Below are 17,700 nucleotides of genomic sequence, written 5' to 3'. Positions count from 1 at the left end.
CCTTCCAGAAGACTGAACATGAACCCTCCATATTACCAAGCACCAGTTTGGCCACCTGTTAAGCCTGTTAATCATGAATTTTTTCTAAAGGGCACTATGGCAAACATCAGTTTTCTCCAACAAAGTCTTAGGGTTCACCTGTAGCAGTTCAGGAGTTCCTCTTGTGCAAAACTTGCCTGTTGTGGTGTCTTTCCTGGTGCATGTTTGTCCTGGCCCAATGGAATTGTCTAATTTAAGATGAGAGGAAATGTGCCCTGAACGTCAGTTGCTGTATTTGACCATCTCTCCATTCACTACAAAAAGAGTCCAATGTGAATTTCTGGATACAAGCACCTGAATTAGATACTAGGAATCCTTTAGATGTATCCCACATCTTCACTGCAGACCTTCTCCAGCATAGTTTGAACAGGGGAGTGGGGACATGGTGAGACTCTTGGGGATGGTCCTGTGCAGGGGTAAGAGCTGCCCTCAATGGCCCTTGTGAGTCCCTTCCAACTGGGCATATTCTGTGATTCTGTGATGGGTCTTCCTCATGTTTCTTTCTTTTCCTTGGAAAAAACTTGCCTCTGAGTTTTAGTCCCTCTTTTTTTTAACCATTGCTCAAGTCTTTTTATTCCTTTCCTATTTTTTTTTCCAAATACTTAACTCTGTCACTGTACAAAAGACAGATGAATCAGATCAAAAGCGTGTTGACATCAATGTGTGTCATTGTCACTGCTCCTTCCCTTAGTAATCATCTCTGTGTTGTGGTGGTTGATTCACTCCCGTGGCCCCCTCTCAGATCTTGGCCACCTCACTCTGCAAGGAAGAGTTTGTTCAACGATCTCCTCAAGGTCACACAGCAAATCATTGCCAGAAACAGGAGGAGGACCTGGGAGAGCTGCCTGTCCATTATCCCAACCATCAAAAGATGGTCCCATGAAACACGGGGATATATTTTGTACCAGCCCCAACAACAAGAGTTGCTGTGCTGTGCTGGAGGGGGCATTTCCCAGCCCAGCTGTCCCGTGTTAAGCTCCAGATGCAAAGTCCATCCTTGAGCAATGGCCTCCATCACAGGTGACCTTCTGCCTTTTGTTCCCAGCCCAGATGCTGTCAAAGTGTTGCCTCTGTGTTGGCAGTTGAATAAAATCTGTAACTTGCCCTAAAATTGATTCTCATCAACAGGCTTCAATACCACTGCCTTCCCATGTTTCCAGCATCCTCAAAAAGGGGTTATTTTTTAATCTTTGGCTTCACTTCAACTGTCCCAAGCTGCAGGAGCAGGGGAGTCTTCCCAATTGGTATGACCTGACCAGATGTTCATCCTCCCTGATCCCCAGGGATTTATTTATTGCTCACCTGACTTGGAGTTTTCTCTCTCTAGGCTTAGCTTTGCCCACCTCTGACTGACCATATGTTTAATTATATCTATGAAAACGACAGGGAACATCCTTTGCCACGTTCCAAAGCTTTGGTGTTCACACAGAGAAAATCTCTCACTTCATTATTGCTCTTCTTGGAGCGTCTTGATGTGCTTTAGAATGAAACCAGAGTCATGGGATATTTGCATGGCTGGAAAGGATTATTCCCTCTATTTTCCAGATGACAAACTTTGGCACAGAGAAGTGAAGTAGCCAGTGTGAGGTCTCTCAGCAGCACAAGACCTAAAATGATCATCATAAACTAAAAGTTCCCAGAAAACTCTATTTCTAAAGAGCCATACAGTGTGTCTCCATCATCTAGGGGTCTCACTGCACTGAAATAAATAAATATGTGACAGGTGCAGCTTTGGGAGGGCAACAGAGAGGTGGAAAAAAAGTCATTCATGAGGGATAAGTAACACTGATGTCACTTGTCAGCTTTTGTTGTTTCTACCCACAGCCTGGTCCAGCTCCAGTGAGTTTGCTGATGTGCTGTTTATCAAGCAACAGCATCAAGGAATGCAAATCACTGAGAGGAAAGTAAAGAAGGAGTAAATAAATCAGCTGTGAGAGGAGGAGGAGCTCCCTCTGATGTAATCACTAGGTCCATTCTTCACAGGTTCCAGGAAGGATGTGCAGGAGTAAACTAAGTTTTAGAGATGTCAGAACCTCAAAGGCCAGTCACACTATCATCCATATCCTGCATTAAGGCAAATTTTAGCCACCAGCATGTCAGTAATTGGTGGGGAATGTGCTGAATTTAACAAAGTATGACATGTAGGAACATGTTACATGTATGATCTCACATGAGCATCATAGTTCATAAGAAAACAGAAGAGGGGCAAACTTTCCTAAAGGTTTTTGATTATGAAAGGTTCCTCATTGTCCACAAAGATCTCCAGGTCATTCTTCTACTCTTCTACTTCTCCGAGTTACCCTTGAAGGGGATATTATATCAGAAAAGGACTCTGATGTTTCTGGGAAGGCAAATAGTGATGCAAACCCCTCAGAGATCCCTCCCAGCTCTCCAGCATTGCTGTGCCCTCCCAAGCCACCCAGGGAGTAGAGGCTGAGGCTCAAGCACCACTTACCATCACCTTGTGCCTTCCAATGAGGTTTGGGGACTCACAGAGCAGCTGCACATCTGACACAGTCACTGCACAGGGTTTCTCCCCAACTAGAACGGTGTAGTTCAGCTTAGCATTCCCTCCTGCCACTGGTGGGATCAGGTTCTTGCCCTGGACAGAAAGGAATATCACCCCACAAAATCAAATAAACACCAGTAAAGAGTTTTCTTTTCCCCTGTAGTTCATTCTTAGGACACAAGTTTTGACACTGCACTTCATAGCTGTGGCTGTCCCATTCCTGGAAGTGTCCAAAGCCAGGTTGGATGGGGCTTGGAGCAACCCGGGATAGTGGAAGGTGTCACTGCCCATGGCAGGGGGTGGAACAAGATGATCTTTAAGGTCCCTTCTGACCCAAACCATTCTGTGATTTTTATGACATTTGTAGTTCACCATTTGCTGACACAGAGAGGAAAAGCCAAATTAGGAAGTCAACACAAATGGCTAATAAAGACTCAAATCAGGCACAACAGCCTGTCCTGCTCCCTTCTCTCTGGAACTGAATTAGAAATGTTGCATCTAGGTCTTGCACAATCAAGTGCTCACTAAACATAGCCAGGCAAGGAAGACAGAACCCCCTCCAAATGTGCAAGAAGCACAATCACCTCTGTGCATATGCACCACATAAAATAGCTGATACAGAAATGTTCCATCATAAAATCCCTCCTCTGTATTGCTGTGCAGACTATAGAGATGACAAAGGGCTGGTTTGGGTTTAAACAGGGGTGAGAGGAAGGTCTTGCAACCCCAAAAAAGAAATAGAGTCGGGTATTTAATTGTCAGTCCTGTTGCAATCATGGAAACTGCTCTCTGGTGAGCAGCATTTGGTACAAATTTGGGCTGCACATGAATAGTTCCAGTAGGAGTTAATATTTCTTGGTTATGGCTACTGGCAGCAGTTGGTGTTTGCAGATGGTGGGTGATATGATGCAGTGTGGTAGGGGCAAGGAATGGAGGAAGCTTTTGGGATGCCACCATGGTTTGTGGGGTGCTGGCAGGCACAGAGAGGCAACAGGTAACACGTGTTTGTCCTTCCCCATCCAGGCCTCGGTCCCCATCTCACCTTCAGGATGATGGGACTTCCTGGCTTCAGCTCCAGGATCCCCGAGGGGTTGAAAACCTCGAAGATGGGGTTGGGGTAGTAGGTGAAGTTGGTTTTGTTGAGGATCAGCAGGGACTGCACGTTGTCAAGGATGAAGCCAAACTCCTCCGGGCGCTCGGCGAGCTCTGACTGGTGATTGGGGTCCACAGCCAGGGCTGGGGCCTGGCAGGTCATCTCTGTGCTGTTCTGCACCTCACAGTTCTGGGGAAAGAAACCCAACATGAGCAGTGTTTGTGGAAAACATCCCTCCTGGTGAGCAGATGCCACTCAGATGCTACCCTACCCACTGCTGGGGGACAGGGAGGAGCAGAATTTTTTGGTTATTGTGAGGACCAATTTTAGTTATTACTGTGCTTCACTGCTTCAAAATATTCCCCATCCCCATCATGAAATCAAGGCTGTGAAGGGATTAGAAACACTCTACTGGGGCAGGTGTGTGGAGCAGTTTGCCCTTGAATTGGGCATCCTGTGCCTCTTGAGGGAGCTCAGCCTCTGGGGTTGCCAGTGTCAGCATCTTCCCCTAACTTCATTTCCTTCTGGAAATACGAATTTCTTCCTTTTTTTTTTTTTCTTTTTTTGTACAGCACTGACTAGTCAAAGCCTCTCTGTCACACTGCAATTAGATCTCTGGGCATCACTCCAAAAGTGTCTGTTGTGCTCAAGATTCCAGTTTGAACATCAGGTTACCTGAAATGAATCCCAGGAAGCTGGAGAGGGGAAGACATAAGGGTAGGAGACTCTGAAGTTTGGTTCCAGCCCTGCTAAAAATTTCCTTTTTTTGTGTGTATTTGAGAAATGAGCAACAGATTGTGACAGGTGTTTTACCCTGACTAAAGGCCTAGGAATTAGATGTCTGGTTGTCCTTTAGGACTTGAGCCTTCATTTTTCCTCATCATAGTTGCTACCATAATGCATCCTGGTCACACCAGGAACCAACAGGATCTGCAGGGAAACAGCACAAGCTCTGTGGGATCTTTGCAGATTCTCAACATGAGAATCTTCTCCTAACTAGTGTGGTACCTCCAGCACTGACAGCACACTCATTATCCCAGCTGGAATTGCCCAAGGGCTAAAAGGTCTTTGGTTCAAATCAGCAGAGAGAGAAGTGACTTGGACCAGCCAGCTCCATATTGTGAGATCAGTCAGATGTTCTGGGCTGTAACAGCTCTCCCAAGGAACAAAAGGCACTGGAGAACTTCCCAGAACAAAACTGAGTTCTACACGAGCATGGGGGAAATGATGGATTGGCTTCATCATCTGCACAGCACAGAGTTGTTTGAGACCAGTGTGTCAGGCAAGAGCTGGAGTCTCCTGGGAGAAGTCCTGCAGGCTTCTAATCCTGCAGGAAAGCTGAGAAGGGTTTGGCTGTGCTGCACCAGGAAATACAAGACATTGCCAAAACACACCCCTGAATATCCATGATCAGCTGGACCAGGGTTCTCCCAGAGTCCATGGGAGACTCTCTGTCAAGATTCACATCACACCCAGAACCCAACCTCAACAGATATATCCTGAATCTGGTAGGGCATGAGAGGCAACAAAACTGCTTTGGGTTTGGCTTCATGAAGGGAGATATTAGTTCATGACAGAGCTGGGATAATTCAAGTGTCTCAATCTCCAAACTGGAGATGCAAACAAATTTGCCCCATATATTCCTGCATTTTCTTTTTGGATCTACCACAGTTTTGCTGCTGTTTCATGTGGTAGATCATTTGTTGTCTGAGAAGTGCTTTGAGAACCTTGCGTGGAAGCTCATGGATTAATCTGAACACTTGAAAAATGCAGAGGATTTGGACTTTCTGCCCCCAACCCAGTTATTTTTAGAGCCTCTCCTTTTGGGTTGGTCTTCCACATTTGGTCCCAGAAAGTGCCCATACACAGCCAACACTTTTTCAGATGCTGTTGTGTGGCCCCATCCTCCAGCCTACTGCAGATACCACCAGGTGCTGCCTATTCCAGAATCTCCTAATTGGAGGTGCCAAACTCACACCTTTTACAGCTCTACCTGGAGCTGCTCAGCAGCTACTGGCAAGTGGCTCCTTCTGAGTGAATTATCTCCCAGACCTTGACTCTGCTGGTCTCCTCAGAGCTTCTTCTGATTCCTCACTAATTCTTCACTGAGAGTTGAATTAGGTTGTAAATCTAACTAGCTAAACCTGGATACACCCTTGCAGGATCCCAAATAGCCCATGGAGTGGACATAGTAGTACCAAAGAGTATTATTCTGACCTCAACATGCTCAGTTAATAACCTGAATTTGGGCCTTCTTATGCACATAAACAACACAGGTTATACATGTGACAAGACAGAGGACAGATGTTCTTGAGCCAACAGAAGAAACAAGTTTAGAAGAGACCAGGAACTTCATTACACCCCTCTCACTGCCCTCTTTGGTCCTATACTCCTTCAGGGACGAGGTAATGTTCTGGAAGCAAGTCATGCCCTCTTTTTGAGATGCAATTCCAAGCTGCAGAGCTGTTAACCAGCCCCTAACACCACCATGGCCGTGTCCCCTCCCCAGCCCAGCAGCCACACTCACGTTGACGTGCTCCTTCCCACCGTGCTTCGCCCGGATCTGAGGGTTCTGGATGAGATCCAGGTGAGTTCCCCACACTGCAATGGGTGTGTTGCCACTAGAGAAGAAAGGGAAGAAAATAAAGAACCCAGCTAATAGATATCAGGACTGATCACACTGAAAATGTGTGATCTGTGTTTGTAAATGCTGGTTGCAAAGTATGTGACCACATCTCGCAGTGCCACGGGGAGGAAAGGAAGAACAAAACAAACAAATGATTTTTCATTCATTCATGAGGAGAGAAATAACTAAAAACACATGTTTGCTAAAGCTGTCACATCAGGCAGAATCTGGATGTTTTTCTTTGCCAGGACTCAGCAATCACAAGAGTTGATAATGGGAGGAAAGGTGGAGATTTAACAGGGGCTCCTCAGAAGGGTCCATGGGCTGTATCTCCTGTATCACTTCAATCAGTCTCAGAATACCCTGAGTTGGAAGGGATCCCCAAGGATCATCAAAGTCCAGTTCCTGGCTCTGCCCAGGACACCTCAATAATCCCACCACATGTCTGAGAGCATTGTCCAAATGCTCCTTGAGCTCTGGCAGCCTTGAGACCATAACCATTTCCCTGGGGAGCTCCTTCAGTGCCCAACCCAAAAAGTCCTTATAGATACTGTCCCATGCAAGCAGCTCTTGAGGATTCAATGCTACCTGGTTGAGTCTGTAGTCCCATCTTGCATATTAAACCTGCCATAAAACTTCACCCTGAACAAGAAAATGCCACCTCACTGAACAATTTTTGGTGCTGCTGAGGAGCCCAGTCCTGCAGCATCTACAAAAAACCAAGCCAAAGTCTTCAGCCTTGGTGTGCAGAAGGCATTGCCTTGGTGACCCAGGCAGATCAGCTCTGCCATGTGTGTTGGATCCAACATATGACAGCGCAGAGATTTCCTGTTGCTGCATCCCTTTGCTCAAATACCAGTTTCCTGAGAAAGCCAATTCATCCAAGTCACAACCCACAAGTCTCTGGGAAATTTTCTCCATTTTCTAATAGTTCTTTCAGCCCTGATGAGATGGGGAGATGCAAATGGAGTTCATTCCCTGCAATCACTGTCACCAGAAGGAAAGAGCTTTCAGAAACACTCTTCTCTCCTTTCCCTGTCTCTTCCAGCTGCAGCCAGTGCTGCTGATTGTGGGACTTCAGGGAGCAGGGGGGAGGGAGGAAGGAAACTGCAAAGGACCATTCCCAGGCTTCAGCAGGGTTGGCTTTGAACCCCATGTTAAGGGGAAGGGTTCACCACAGGCAGCTTTGGCCATCCCAAATTGGAGCAGCCTTGCTCTGCCAGGGTGAGCTCTCCCTTTGCTCCATGTGGTGGAGGTAACATGATGCAAGGCCTGGAAGGGGAAGAGTTATCCAAGAAAGCAAAAGCTGCAGCTGTCAGGGCTCCCACAGCCAGGACAGGATGAGGAAATGTCCTCAGCAGACAGCCCCATCTCTGAGGGCTTCCCAGGGTGAGGAGTGCTCTCATCTGATTCAGCACCTGCCTCTATAACTCCCCTTGGAAACTGTCCAGGATGCAATTTATTTCCTTCTGAGAATGGGAGAAATCGAGGGGATTGTGAAAAGAAAGCTCAGAATCCCTTTCCTGCCTCCAGGTAAACCTACAGATACAGGAAAGGTGGAACACCTGCATTATGAATGAGGAAACACCAGAGAATAAACACGCTGTGAGGAAGGATCCAACAGATCTCCCCCATTCCCGACCTTTGTTTTCCATGTTCCTCATTTATCTTCCATTAATAATCAGATAGGGAGGCAGGAATGAATGCAAACAGACCTCTCTGCTCACAGAAGAGCTCTCAGGTTTTGGTGAGCTGGGCACAGATAGTTGGGACTGAGCTTCAGCCCCTTCAGCTGCACCCACGTGGATAAACCAGAGAGTTTTGGTTTATCCCAAGAGAATTGGCACAATCATATCCTTCAGCAGCTGCTCCTGTGGCCCTTCTCTGAGAGGTTCTCCATGGTCTTTCATTCAAATAATGTCTGGACTGGTCCATGTTTAGGACAACATTTAAGTTTTGCAGAGTATCTCAAATTCTTGCTCTCTGAAAATGTCAGCTCTGTTGGGAAATTCCTAATGGGAAGTTTTATGGGGCAAACCCATGTTTTACCATTTCTATGAGATCTACTTGAATGGTTGAGCTTTCTTGAAATCTCTTCTGAAGTCATACAGCTACTTACAAGAGACTTTCCCCTCTCTGCCTTACAGAAGAAATACCCTCTCCCCAAAATTCACAGCAAATATTCCTGATAACCCCCAGAGAAATATCAGGGGGAATTTGCTCACCTAAAACCATAAGCAAAGTTTCTTAACTACTTCGTTCTTTCTCCACTGTCCTGGTTATTCTGGATGTTTGGCTGTGAGCCTTTACAACAATAATTATTATTATTATAATATTATTATCATCCCCGTTATTAACCTTTGCTGATTGAAACTAGAAGGGATTTTGAATCTTTACTCAGCCAAAAGTTTTACACGTTCCAGACATACCCAATGGGTGCACATACATAGAGACATGTGATAAATAAAATCCCTTTATTTAATCAACCAAGTCTGTGCACACAGTTTTAAACCCAAGTGTTAAAAATTCTCTGTTTGGTTTGGAAACTGAGCTTGCAGGCTCAGACCACAGGTATTAAACACAGGGGAAAAAAAAGAGGTGATGAAGACACAAAATCACCTCCAAACCCACTCTGGCTTGAAAATGAAGTAAATAAAACTGTTCCTTGCCCTGAAAACCACCAGCCACTTTTGTGCCTGCAGCTGAATATCCAGTCAAAGCCACCTCTTGACCAGGTCAGATCAGAGCCTGGAGACCTGGTGCTGCCCAGCAAAATGACAAAGGTGTCAAAAGCTTTTTGAGTTTAACTCTTCATTGCCCCCAAAGCCCTGGGTGTAATTTTCTGTCTGCAGACTCAGGTAATTGCTGGATGTAACTCAAATGAAACCCAGATCAAAAGTATTAATGGGGCCTCATAAAATTCTATTTACCTGCCAGCCCAGTGTGACTCCTTGTTTTTTTTGGCTATAGGAGTAAATCAGCAGTAATCTTTTCTTTATTGTCTTGGAAAATGTCTCTTGAAAAGGTTTTAAGCCAGGCTTGGTACAAGCAATCACTGATTTTGCAAAGCTGGTTTAGTAGCAATCATCTATCCCTCAGAACAGCTCAGCCCCACAGCCAGGAGTGATGGATCAGAGGAGCACAGTGGATTTGCTGTAATGAATCATTCCACATAGCAAATATGCTGAGCAACAGCCTCCACATCCAAATGTCTTGTCTAACTTAGTTCTTGCTTCACTCTCGGGGCTGGAGTTGGCTGTGCTTTCATCCAGCTCCGTGTGCTGTGCTCACAATGATGCTTGTCCCCATCACGACCTGCTGGATGGAGCTCCACAGTTACAGAGCTTAAAACTGTCCCTGACACCCTGAACATCCTGGATATTCCACCTTCTCCCTCTGCACCCTCCTCCAAGGTTATGCACCTTTGGAATGACTCACAAGTGCACAAGAAAGAGGATGAGATTGGGTAGGTCTGGTTAAAATGAGGCTCCTGTTATTGCTCAGTAGATCCTTTCTGATTTCAGGCACTGAAGAAAGCAAAGGGTAGAGGTTGTGCTTGAATGTTTTTCCTCCCTGGAAGTGTTCAAATCATCCCTGGAAGTGTTCAAAAGCTGTCTGGATGTGTCATTTGGGAATATGGTTTAGTGGTGAACACTAAATGTTAATGATTGGACTCAAAGATCTTAAAAATCTTTTCCAATATTAATGACTCTATGATTCCATGAGTGAAGAGACAAGTGAAATCCCAGTCATCCACCTGGCAGCTACACACCCCACAAATAAGCTGGTACCCCCTAAACAAGCAACTCATCTTAATTTCCTTTTATCTTGGGAGTTGGGATGGGAGATCCAGTTCATCAGGACACAGAGTCCCTCCAGTCTGGGCAAAGCTTTGCCAAAGCACCTAAAACATCTTCTTGGCTGCTTCTTCATGTCTTACTGGCATTTTCAGCAGAGAAAACAAGGATCAAACAGCTTCTGAGCCTCTCACCTCCCAGACCTGAGGCCAAACTAAGGAAGGTCCCCATGCTGAAGCTTTCCTGGGGATATTAGGGAATTCACTCTCCTAAGTGTCAATCTTACACCTTTTAAGCAGCACTGAACTCACTTTAATAAGGAAAGGAGTAAAGTGATTTCCCATTTCACTGATAACCTGGACTCTGCCTGAAAATAAAAACCCCAAAAGGAAAATCCCAACACTAAAGCTTCAAGCCCAATGTGCAAAGACTCAATCCAGCTAAATCAGTGAATTCCCTCATGGTAATTAAAGGCACTAATTGATTTGTGAAAACATCTTTGGGATAGGAGCTGAACTGGGGGGGATTTACAAGCCCTGCTCCTAATCCCCAGATACTCCAATCAGTCCAGTTTGACAGGGGAGCAGAGAGCTGTGGGTGAATGAGGGGAGACTGAGATTCCTTATTTTGTATCTTTTCAAGGCAATATCAGTGCATTTAGTGACCAATTTCTCCTTTCCTGAGGCCATTCCTGCAGGCTTCTGAGAGTGTCTGGGTATCACTTTGATGCCTTCCACACCCAGGGCAAGTGCTGCTCTCAGACACCTTTGTGTGAACCCTCTGAATTCACCAAAGCAGCATCAGTGGGGTGAGGAGAAAAAGGGATCCCTAACAAGGAGGAAGCTGTTAGAGAGAGCAGGGAACAGGATTCCTTTTGTGTTCCATCTCAGGACAGAGCCCTGAGGCTTTCAGGTGTGATGGCCAGACCAGCAATGCTTAGTCCTAAGGCATCAAACCCATGAAGGCTGAGGGAAATGTAGGAATTGCAAGTCCATAAAGGTTGAAGGAAATGTAGAAATTGCAAGTCCATGAAGGCTAAAGGAAATGTAGGAATTCCTGCTTTCAAACCCAAGGGAGATTCACTTCTCTAAGCCCAGTTATGACATTTAAGCCTGGGTTTAAGGGATCAGTGACTGCTCCTGCTGCCATGCAAAGCTGTGGGTCCATCCCAATGGGGCCCAAAACACAGACATGACCACAAGCACCAGAAATTTCAGCTTTTAGGGGTACAACTGTGTAGTTTAACCAGCCCCAGTGGCCTGTAAACTTCACTCAGGGAACATCCTGGTGCTGGAGATAGACCTTGAGCTACAGAAAAGAGGGAGAAGGTTTCAGCTCTAGGTTGGAGACCTGCTGCACCCACATTAAACCATGGAGTCTCCAAGGATTCTACTGAGTATTAGCAGCTGGATCTTGCTGCATTAAACCAAGAAGTTTTGTTCTGATAGTGAAGGCAGGGTGCAGGATCATTTAGTTTGGACTATTTTGTCAATTTTGACAAAAGACCCTTATCCTGCCCATCCCTCGCTGGAACCTGTGGAAATTTTGCCCCAGGGTACCCACTGAGCAACCAAGGTGTTACTACCACACACAGTGCACTGCTGGACTTTTTGTCTTCCCAGGACGCAAATCCACCAGCCCTCATTGTCTGGGCTCTGGGAAGTAGCTCTGCACAAATTCTTAGTGAACACAACTCTTGGAAAGCAGTTTTCTGCACCAAGGACCCATATTATCACGACAGTGCTGCATTGGAAACCACGGGGGTGACAGGGGGTTCCCATGGGATGTTCACCTGAAAATGCTCCACTCAGGCTCGATCCTCAGGATGGTTGGATCCTCTACATATTCATAGTGCAGCTCCTGATGTATCTTGGCCTTGTCCACTCTCACAGACACCTTCACCTTTTCAAAACCCTCATAGGAGGCAGTGGTGTTACAGACAATGTGCTTGGTGGATCTCCTGGGAGAAGAAGCAAGTAAAAATAAACCAGCAGAAAAACAAATGGTGTCAAAAAGAGCTCAACTACTCATTCTTATGTCCTGTGACCTAAAGCTGTGCACTGTGAAGTGGTGAAAGTCACTGCTTCAGGAATATGGTACTAACCGTTTATCTGAGGAAGTGACATTGTGTTGTTTTTTCACTAGTTTAAGTAAAACCACAAGAGCCATCATTTCTCAGGGCTCAGGGTGAAAACTGAACCCCAAGGGAAGTCCAAGTCAGGCCTGTCTACAGAAGTATTTCTCTGTGATTAAATATTTGATGGGTGTTTCCTTCCTGCCTGTGGACAGATGCAGCAGCAGCTCATAAAAGGGGTGTTTGCACCTCAGCCTTCCAGCCTGGGATCATAAAGTTTACTTTGCATTAGGACTGTAAGCTTTGTTTAAGTGCACTTTGCAGCGTGCCTGGGACCTTTGGAAAGTGCTAATACAGTGGGGAGCATTTTATGATTATACTCAAAGAGGATTCTGCATAAACTTTTCCTTTTGGGCTGGGCTCAAAACCAGGTCCGAATTTTGCAGCAGCCCTTTTGTTCCACAGTGAGCCAAAAATCCAGGCTCCAAGCATCCTCAGTCTCCCCAATCCTGTGATTTGTGATGCAGCCTCATCTTCCACTCCTCGAAAAAGGGGGTACAAGTCACCTTCAGTGGCTGCACCTCCATGTGTTCCCCAAATTCCCCTGACAGACAATGTTCAATCCTTCCTAAAATTCCCCAGTCTCTTCTATAAGCCACTCCGAGCAGCTGTGGTTCCCACTTGGCATTTTGAATCACAAGCTGTGACTTCAGCCTCCCGAATTATAGATGCTGAATCACACCAGAGTCATGACAGGCAGCTAAAGAGGATCCCCACAGCCAGGAGAGGGAAGGGCATTGCCCCAGGGTAGCGCTCCCAGGTCTCCTGTGAATGAGCCCTTGCTCTGCCAAGGACATATTGGGAGAAATGTGCCAACTTCATCTTCAACCTCCATCGACACTGGCAGCAAAATGTGTGTAGTTTTGAGCTGCAGGAGCCCCTGGGAATGGGATTCAGGCTCATTCTCACAGGGATCAGGGAACATTCAGCAGGTAACACTGACATTAAGCTTCTCTGAACTGCAGTTGAACAGGAGCCAACCCAGAACTAAAACATTGCAAATCATCCATTTCTTAGCACTACAAGACTGTTCTGGGATAAAAAGGAGGTGGTTTAATGCTCAGAACTGATGTTGTCAGATTTTCTTTGTCACCTCTCCTAAAGCAGGGACACGAAAATGAATCTTTTAAACGACATACTCCCGGCGCAAGTAGCAAAGCACAGGACCGTGGAGAATTGTAGTGAGATTTGACAAGAGGCCACGGGAAAAAGCACATCAAATACCAATCAAAACAATGAAATAAATCCTATTCTCTCTCCCCAAAGCATGCTCAGTAAGGCTGTGCATGGTGCAGAATGCACAAGTCCCATTGCTGCACAGACACGGCCACGGGCAAAGGAGGCACTTGAGGGACAGGCTGCAGAAGCCTCTTGGGTGTAATTGCTCACATCTTTCACACCCAGGCAGGAACAGGAGTAAGGACTCATCTGTACCTGTAGAAGAGGCAGGGCTGTCTTCCAAAGGTCACGATGACGTTGCTGCCAGCGTTGAGGTTGTTGCCTGTGATTGTCACCTGGGTGCCACCCGACACTGGTCCCCGCTTGGGCTTGAGGTCAGAGAGAGTCAGAGTCTGTGAAGGCAAAGGGTGGTGTTGAAAAGACAGCAGAGGAGCAGAGGTACCTTGCCTCTCTTGTTTCAGTTAATCATGTGGCACATGATTTCAGAAGATGACCATGCCTTCTGGCCAATAGAGGACACCAGTCCTATCACAGACATCCTGTTTGAGTGCCAGGTGGGGTGAGATGAGTTCACACCTTACCCCAGTCTGTTCTCCACACCTCTGCAAAATCAGACCTGCCCTTGTATCCACTCAGAAATACTCTGCTTCCAAAGGCAATTCCATGCCTGGAGCAGCTGGAGCCATGATCTCCCTTCTCCACTGCTTGTTTGACACAGCTTGGGTGTCTTTTTGCCGTCATGCAACACCAGCTCTGCGAGATAACTCAGGTCTTGAACTGCTTGATTGGATCTTAATGGGGAATCTCCACTTCCAAAATTTGGAGCTCACAAGGGGGGAAAATGGTTTGGTCTTGAAAAGATCACTCAGCCCTACTGATCTGAGAATCACAGAGTCACAGAGTGGTTTGGGTTGGGTTGGAAGAGACCTTAAAGACCATCCAGTTCTACCCCCTGCCATGGGCAGGGACACCTTCCACTATCCCAGGTTGCTCCAAGCCCTGTCCAACCTGGTCTTGAACACTTCCAGGGATGGGGCAGCCACAGCTTCTTTGGGCAACCTGTGCCAGGGCCTCATCACCCTCACAGCCAAGAATTCCTTCCCAATATCCCATCTAACCCTGTCCTCTTTCAGTTTAAAGCCATTCCCCCCTTGTTCTATCACTCCAGGCCCTTGTCCAAAAGTCCCTCTCCAACTCTCTTGGAACTCCTTTAGGTACTGGAAGGGACTCTAGAGGCCTCCCCAGAGCCTTCTCTTCTCCAGGTGAACACTCCCAAGCAGAGAACAGAACCTGCTGTAGGGTTCCACAGAGATGTCTGTAACCTACCCCTGCACTCACAGGATTTTTCCCTGGGATGAAGGAGAGCTGTGCTTCAGCAGAGAATCTGAGCTCGTTTCTTGCTTCTCCCACATGCCCACACATGACCCCTGATCTTTCTCTTCTTCTTCTCAGATTTGGATGCTGAGACAGCCCAGTCCTGCAGGAGTGTCGTGCACTGACACAGCATGGCCTTGCTCAGGTTGACTGTCCCCTGAAATGCCACAGCCACAAAAACCAGCACTGCCCACATGAACACCCTTTTCCTTTCTCTGCTGCCTTTCAGAGCCTCTTTTCCAGGCACAACACAGTGCTGTGTTAATATATCAAAAAGGGTCACAATTCCTTTAGAGGCTCCAAATCTCAAACCTCTTTTTCTCACTCTCCTGCCCTCCCTTCTTCCCTGAATCAAGATAAAATACTTGCACTCTGAAGGCACAGATCACCCTGTTACCACAATGTAGAGAGGAGACATCAATTTTCAGGGAAAAATTTGGAGTTACAGTTTATTCTTTCATTTGCATTTTAATAGAAAAACTTTCCATTCAGTCCCAAGTGAAAAGCTACTATATGCATTTAAATGAAGATTATTTCTTTCCCCCTCTCTTTAAGAATGATGACACAAGTGCTTGAAGCTCTCAGCTCCTCTGAACGAGCAGGTACATCACGCAGCCACCTTATTGAGCTTTGGAGACCATTAATCCATGTTTATAAAACCACCTGACACACACCACAGCTCCCACTTTCACACACACAGAGCCTTCTCTGTTCCTGTCCCTCCCTGGTTAATCATTTTGAAAAACAGCGGCCAGATTTCCATTTTGTTTCTGTTCGAAATGCAGCTCTTGGAGGAAGGGCAGAACATGAAAATCAGACACAGAGCTCTATAGAAGGATCTCTTGTCAGAGCTGGGCACTTCTCCTATTTAAACTCGAGGGTTTGGAAGCTGTTTTTATACTTAGAATCACAGAATTATTAAGGGTAAAAACGACCCCGAAGATCACTGAGTTCAAATGTCAAGCCAGCACTGCCAACCCCACCACTAAACCACATCTCTAGGCACCACATCCATGTGTTTCTTTAATGCTTCCATGGACAATGGTTCCACCACTTCCCTGGGTGGCCTTGACACCCCTTTCCATGAAGAAATTTTCCCTAATATCCAACTTAAACCTCATCTGGAACAATAGGCTGGGAGTGGCCAAGTTGGTGCCCAAAGCCCACACAAGAGCACTGCAATAGTATCTGATTCACAAACCACAGAGGAACACTTGAGTTAAAGACTCAAAATCCTTATCCCATCTCTGGATGGGTTTCCTGCCCTCTCCTCAGAGGTGGATAAACCAGCCAAACCCTTTTGAGGATCCTCACCAGCAAAACTCCTTGGCAAAGCGTTGCTGTGTCGCGGGCCAAGCGTACAAATGGGTTTGTGGCTGAGCTTTCAAAGTTGTGATAAACCATTAATTATTCACAGTGGCCTTCATAAATATTGCAAAGCATGTTCACAGTACAGCTCAGCCTCCAGACTATTCACCATTTCCTTGCTGATGAAAGGTGATGAAGAATGCAAGCTTTGGCTCTCTAAAGGCTGAAGTGGACAGTGACAATGAGGGAAATTGGAGAGGAAATCTGCACCTTTCTAGGATTTTGCCAACTTTCCTCAGCTCCCCAACCTTATACTTTCTTCCAGCATCTCCTCCACACAGTCTGTCCACCATCAGAGCTGTGTCTGATGACCTCATGGTGCGTGTCAAGACCTTGATTCCCACTTCATTCCTCCTGGGGACAAGGGTGGAGCAAGATGTGACTCACACAAGGGTTTCCTTCTTATAGATTCAACAACAGCAGCAAGAGAAAGACAGAAGAGGTGCTCTCCTAGGACCAGGATTTAGGAGCAGACCCAGAAGAAATGCAATCAGAGTATCCCACATCACCTGCACTGAGACACAATATTCTCATCTAAACCCAGAATAAAGGTAAATTTGCGTCAGCACCTGAATTGAAAAGTGAAGATAATTTATTTTTTTTTTTAATGGAAAGACTGTGGCAATAATCACAGCAAGAAAATGAATAACTTTGAAAAAAAAATTTCATTTAGATCATCATAAATTTAATTTCAGCTTTGTTTCCCTTTTGGCTTATTGTAGTCTCTAATGCAATGTGCAGTCTTCGATCACAGACGAGTTTAAAACAAACCAACAGCCTTTTGAATTTAAAAGTTCTCGTTAGAAATGTGGAGAAGAACTGTTGTGGCACCACTAAACAAAGGTGCCTCTGTGTTAAAACACTGAAATTAAATACTCTGATGAGCTCAAAACACGATGTCTTCCAACTCTCGCAGGAGAGAGGGAGGCTTATTGTCCAACTTTGGGCAAGTTTTGCCTCAAACCTTTTGAAAAGCAATTTTCCAGAGGATTTACTATGAGTCAGAAAGCCACATTTATCTGCCTTCCTTACTTTTCAAACATCTTCCTTCCCTTCAAGCTGCCAAGGAACGTTGAGATGCATCCACATCTCTGCCCTCCTGGCAGGAGCATCCAAGGAAGCCAAAAAATACAGCTCCTGATGTGAAAACACCGGACACAGGAGAGGGAATATGATGGGCAGGTTGGAGACCCTCTGTTTTTTTGGGATTTTTCTTGGTCTGACACAAAGGTACTGAGGTGTTGAGCAGTGAAAGCCCTGCTGACTCCGAGCTCCTGCACGGCTGGGAATGCTGGCAGTGGAAAAGCTGTCACAGATGGACACGGATGATCAAAACCAGACAGTAATTCCAAGAGTGGCAAAGGTGACACGTTGAAGTGTAATGTCCTGGAAAGAGCCCTTCTGTCTGCCTGGCAGGGGCTTTGTCTCATGGTGTTTCTCTGCCCCCACCCCGGTAACACCTGAGTGACATCGGAAAACGCGGAGAATGGAGAAATGCCCGTGGCTCGAGGGGGAAACCTGAGACATCTGCATTCATTACAAGTCCCTTTACCATCAAAAAAAATGCTCAGGCATGTGAAT

General features: G+C 46.1%; 1 protein-coding gene across 4 annotated transcripts in view; it reads right to left on the bottom strand.

The window, feature by feature from the left end:
• PLXNA4 (plexin A4) overlaps nt 1-17,700 on the bottom strand; it is a 450,677-nt gene that overhangs the window by 53,558 nt on the left and 379,419 nt on the right. For all 4 annotated transcript variants that reach the window (XM_027665966.1, XM_027665967.1, XM_027665969.1 and 1 more), the window contains 5 exons: nt 13,633-13,769; nt 11,857-12,024; nt 6,169-6,262; nt 3,591-3,830; nt 2,495-2,641 (listed from right to left, as the gene is read on the bottom strand). In XM_027665966.1, the coding sequence (XP_027521767.1) occupies nt 2,495-2,641; nt 3,591-3,830; nt 6,169-6,262; nt 11,857-12,024; nt 13,633-13,769 (786 nt within the window). The remainder of the gene's footprint in view (nt 1-2,494; nt 2,642-3,590; nt 3,831-6,168; nt 6,263-11,856; nt 12,025-13,632; nt 13,770-17,700) is intronic.

This window comes from Corapipo altera, unplaced genomic scaffold (assembly GCF_003945725.1).
Source record: "Corapipo altera isolate COAL_440 unplaced genomic scaffold, ASM394572v1 178, whole genome shotgun sequence".
Classification (NCBI taxonomy): Eukaryota; Metazoa; Chordata; class Aves; order Passeriformes; family Pipridae; genus Corapipo; species Corapipo altera.
This window is presented reverse-complemented; position numbering and strand designations above follow the sequence as displayed.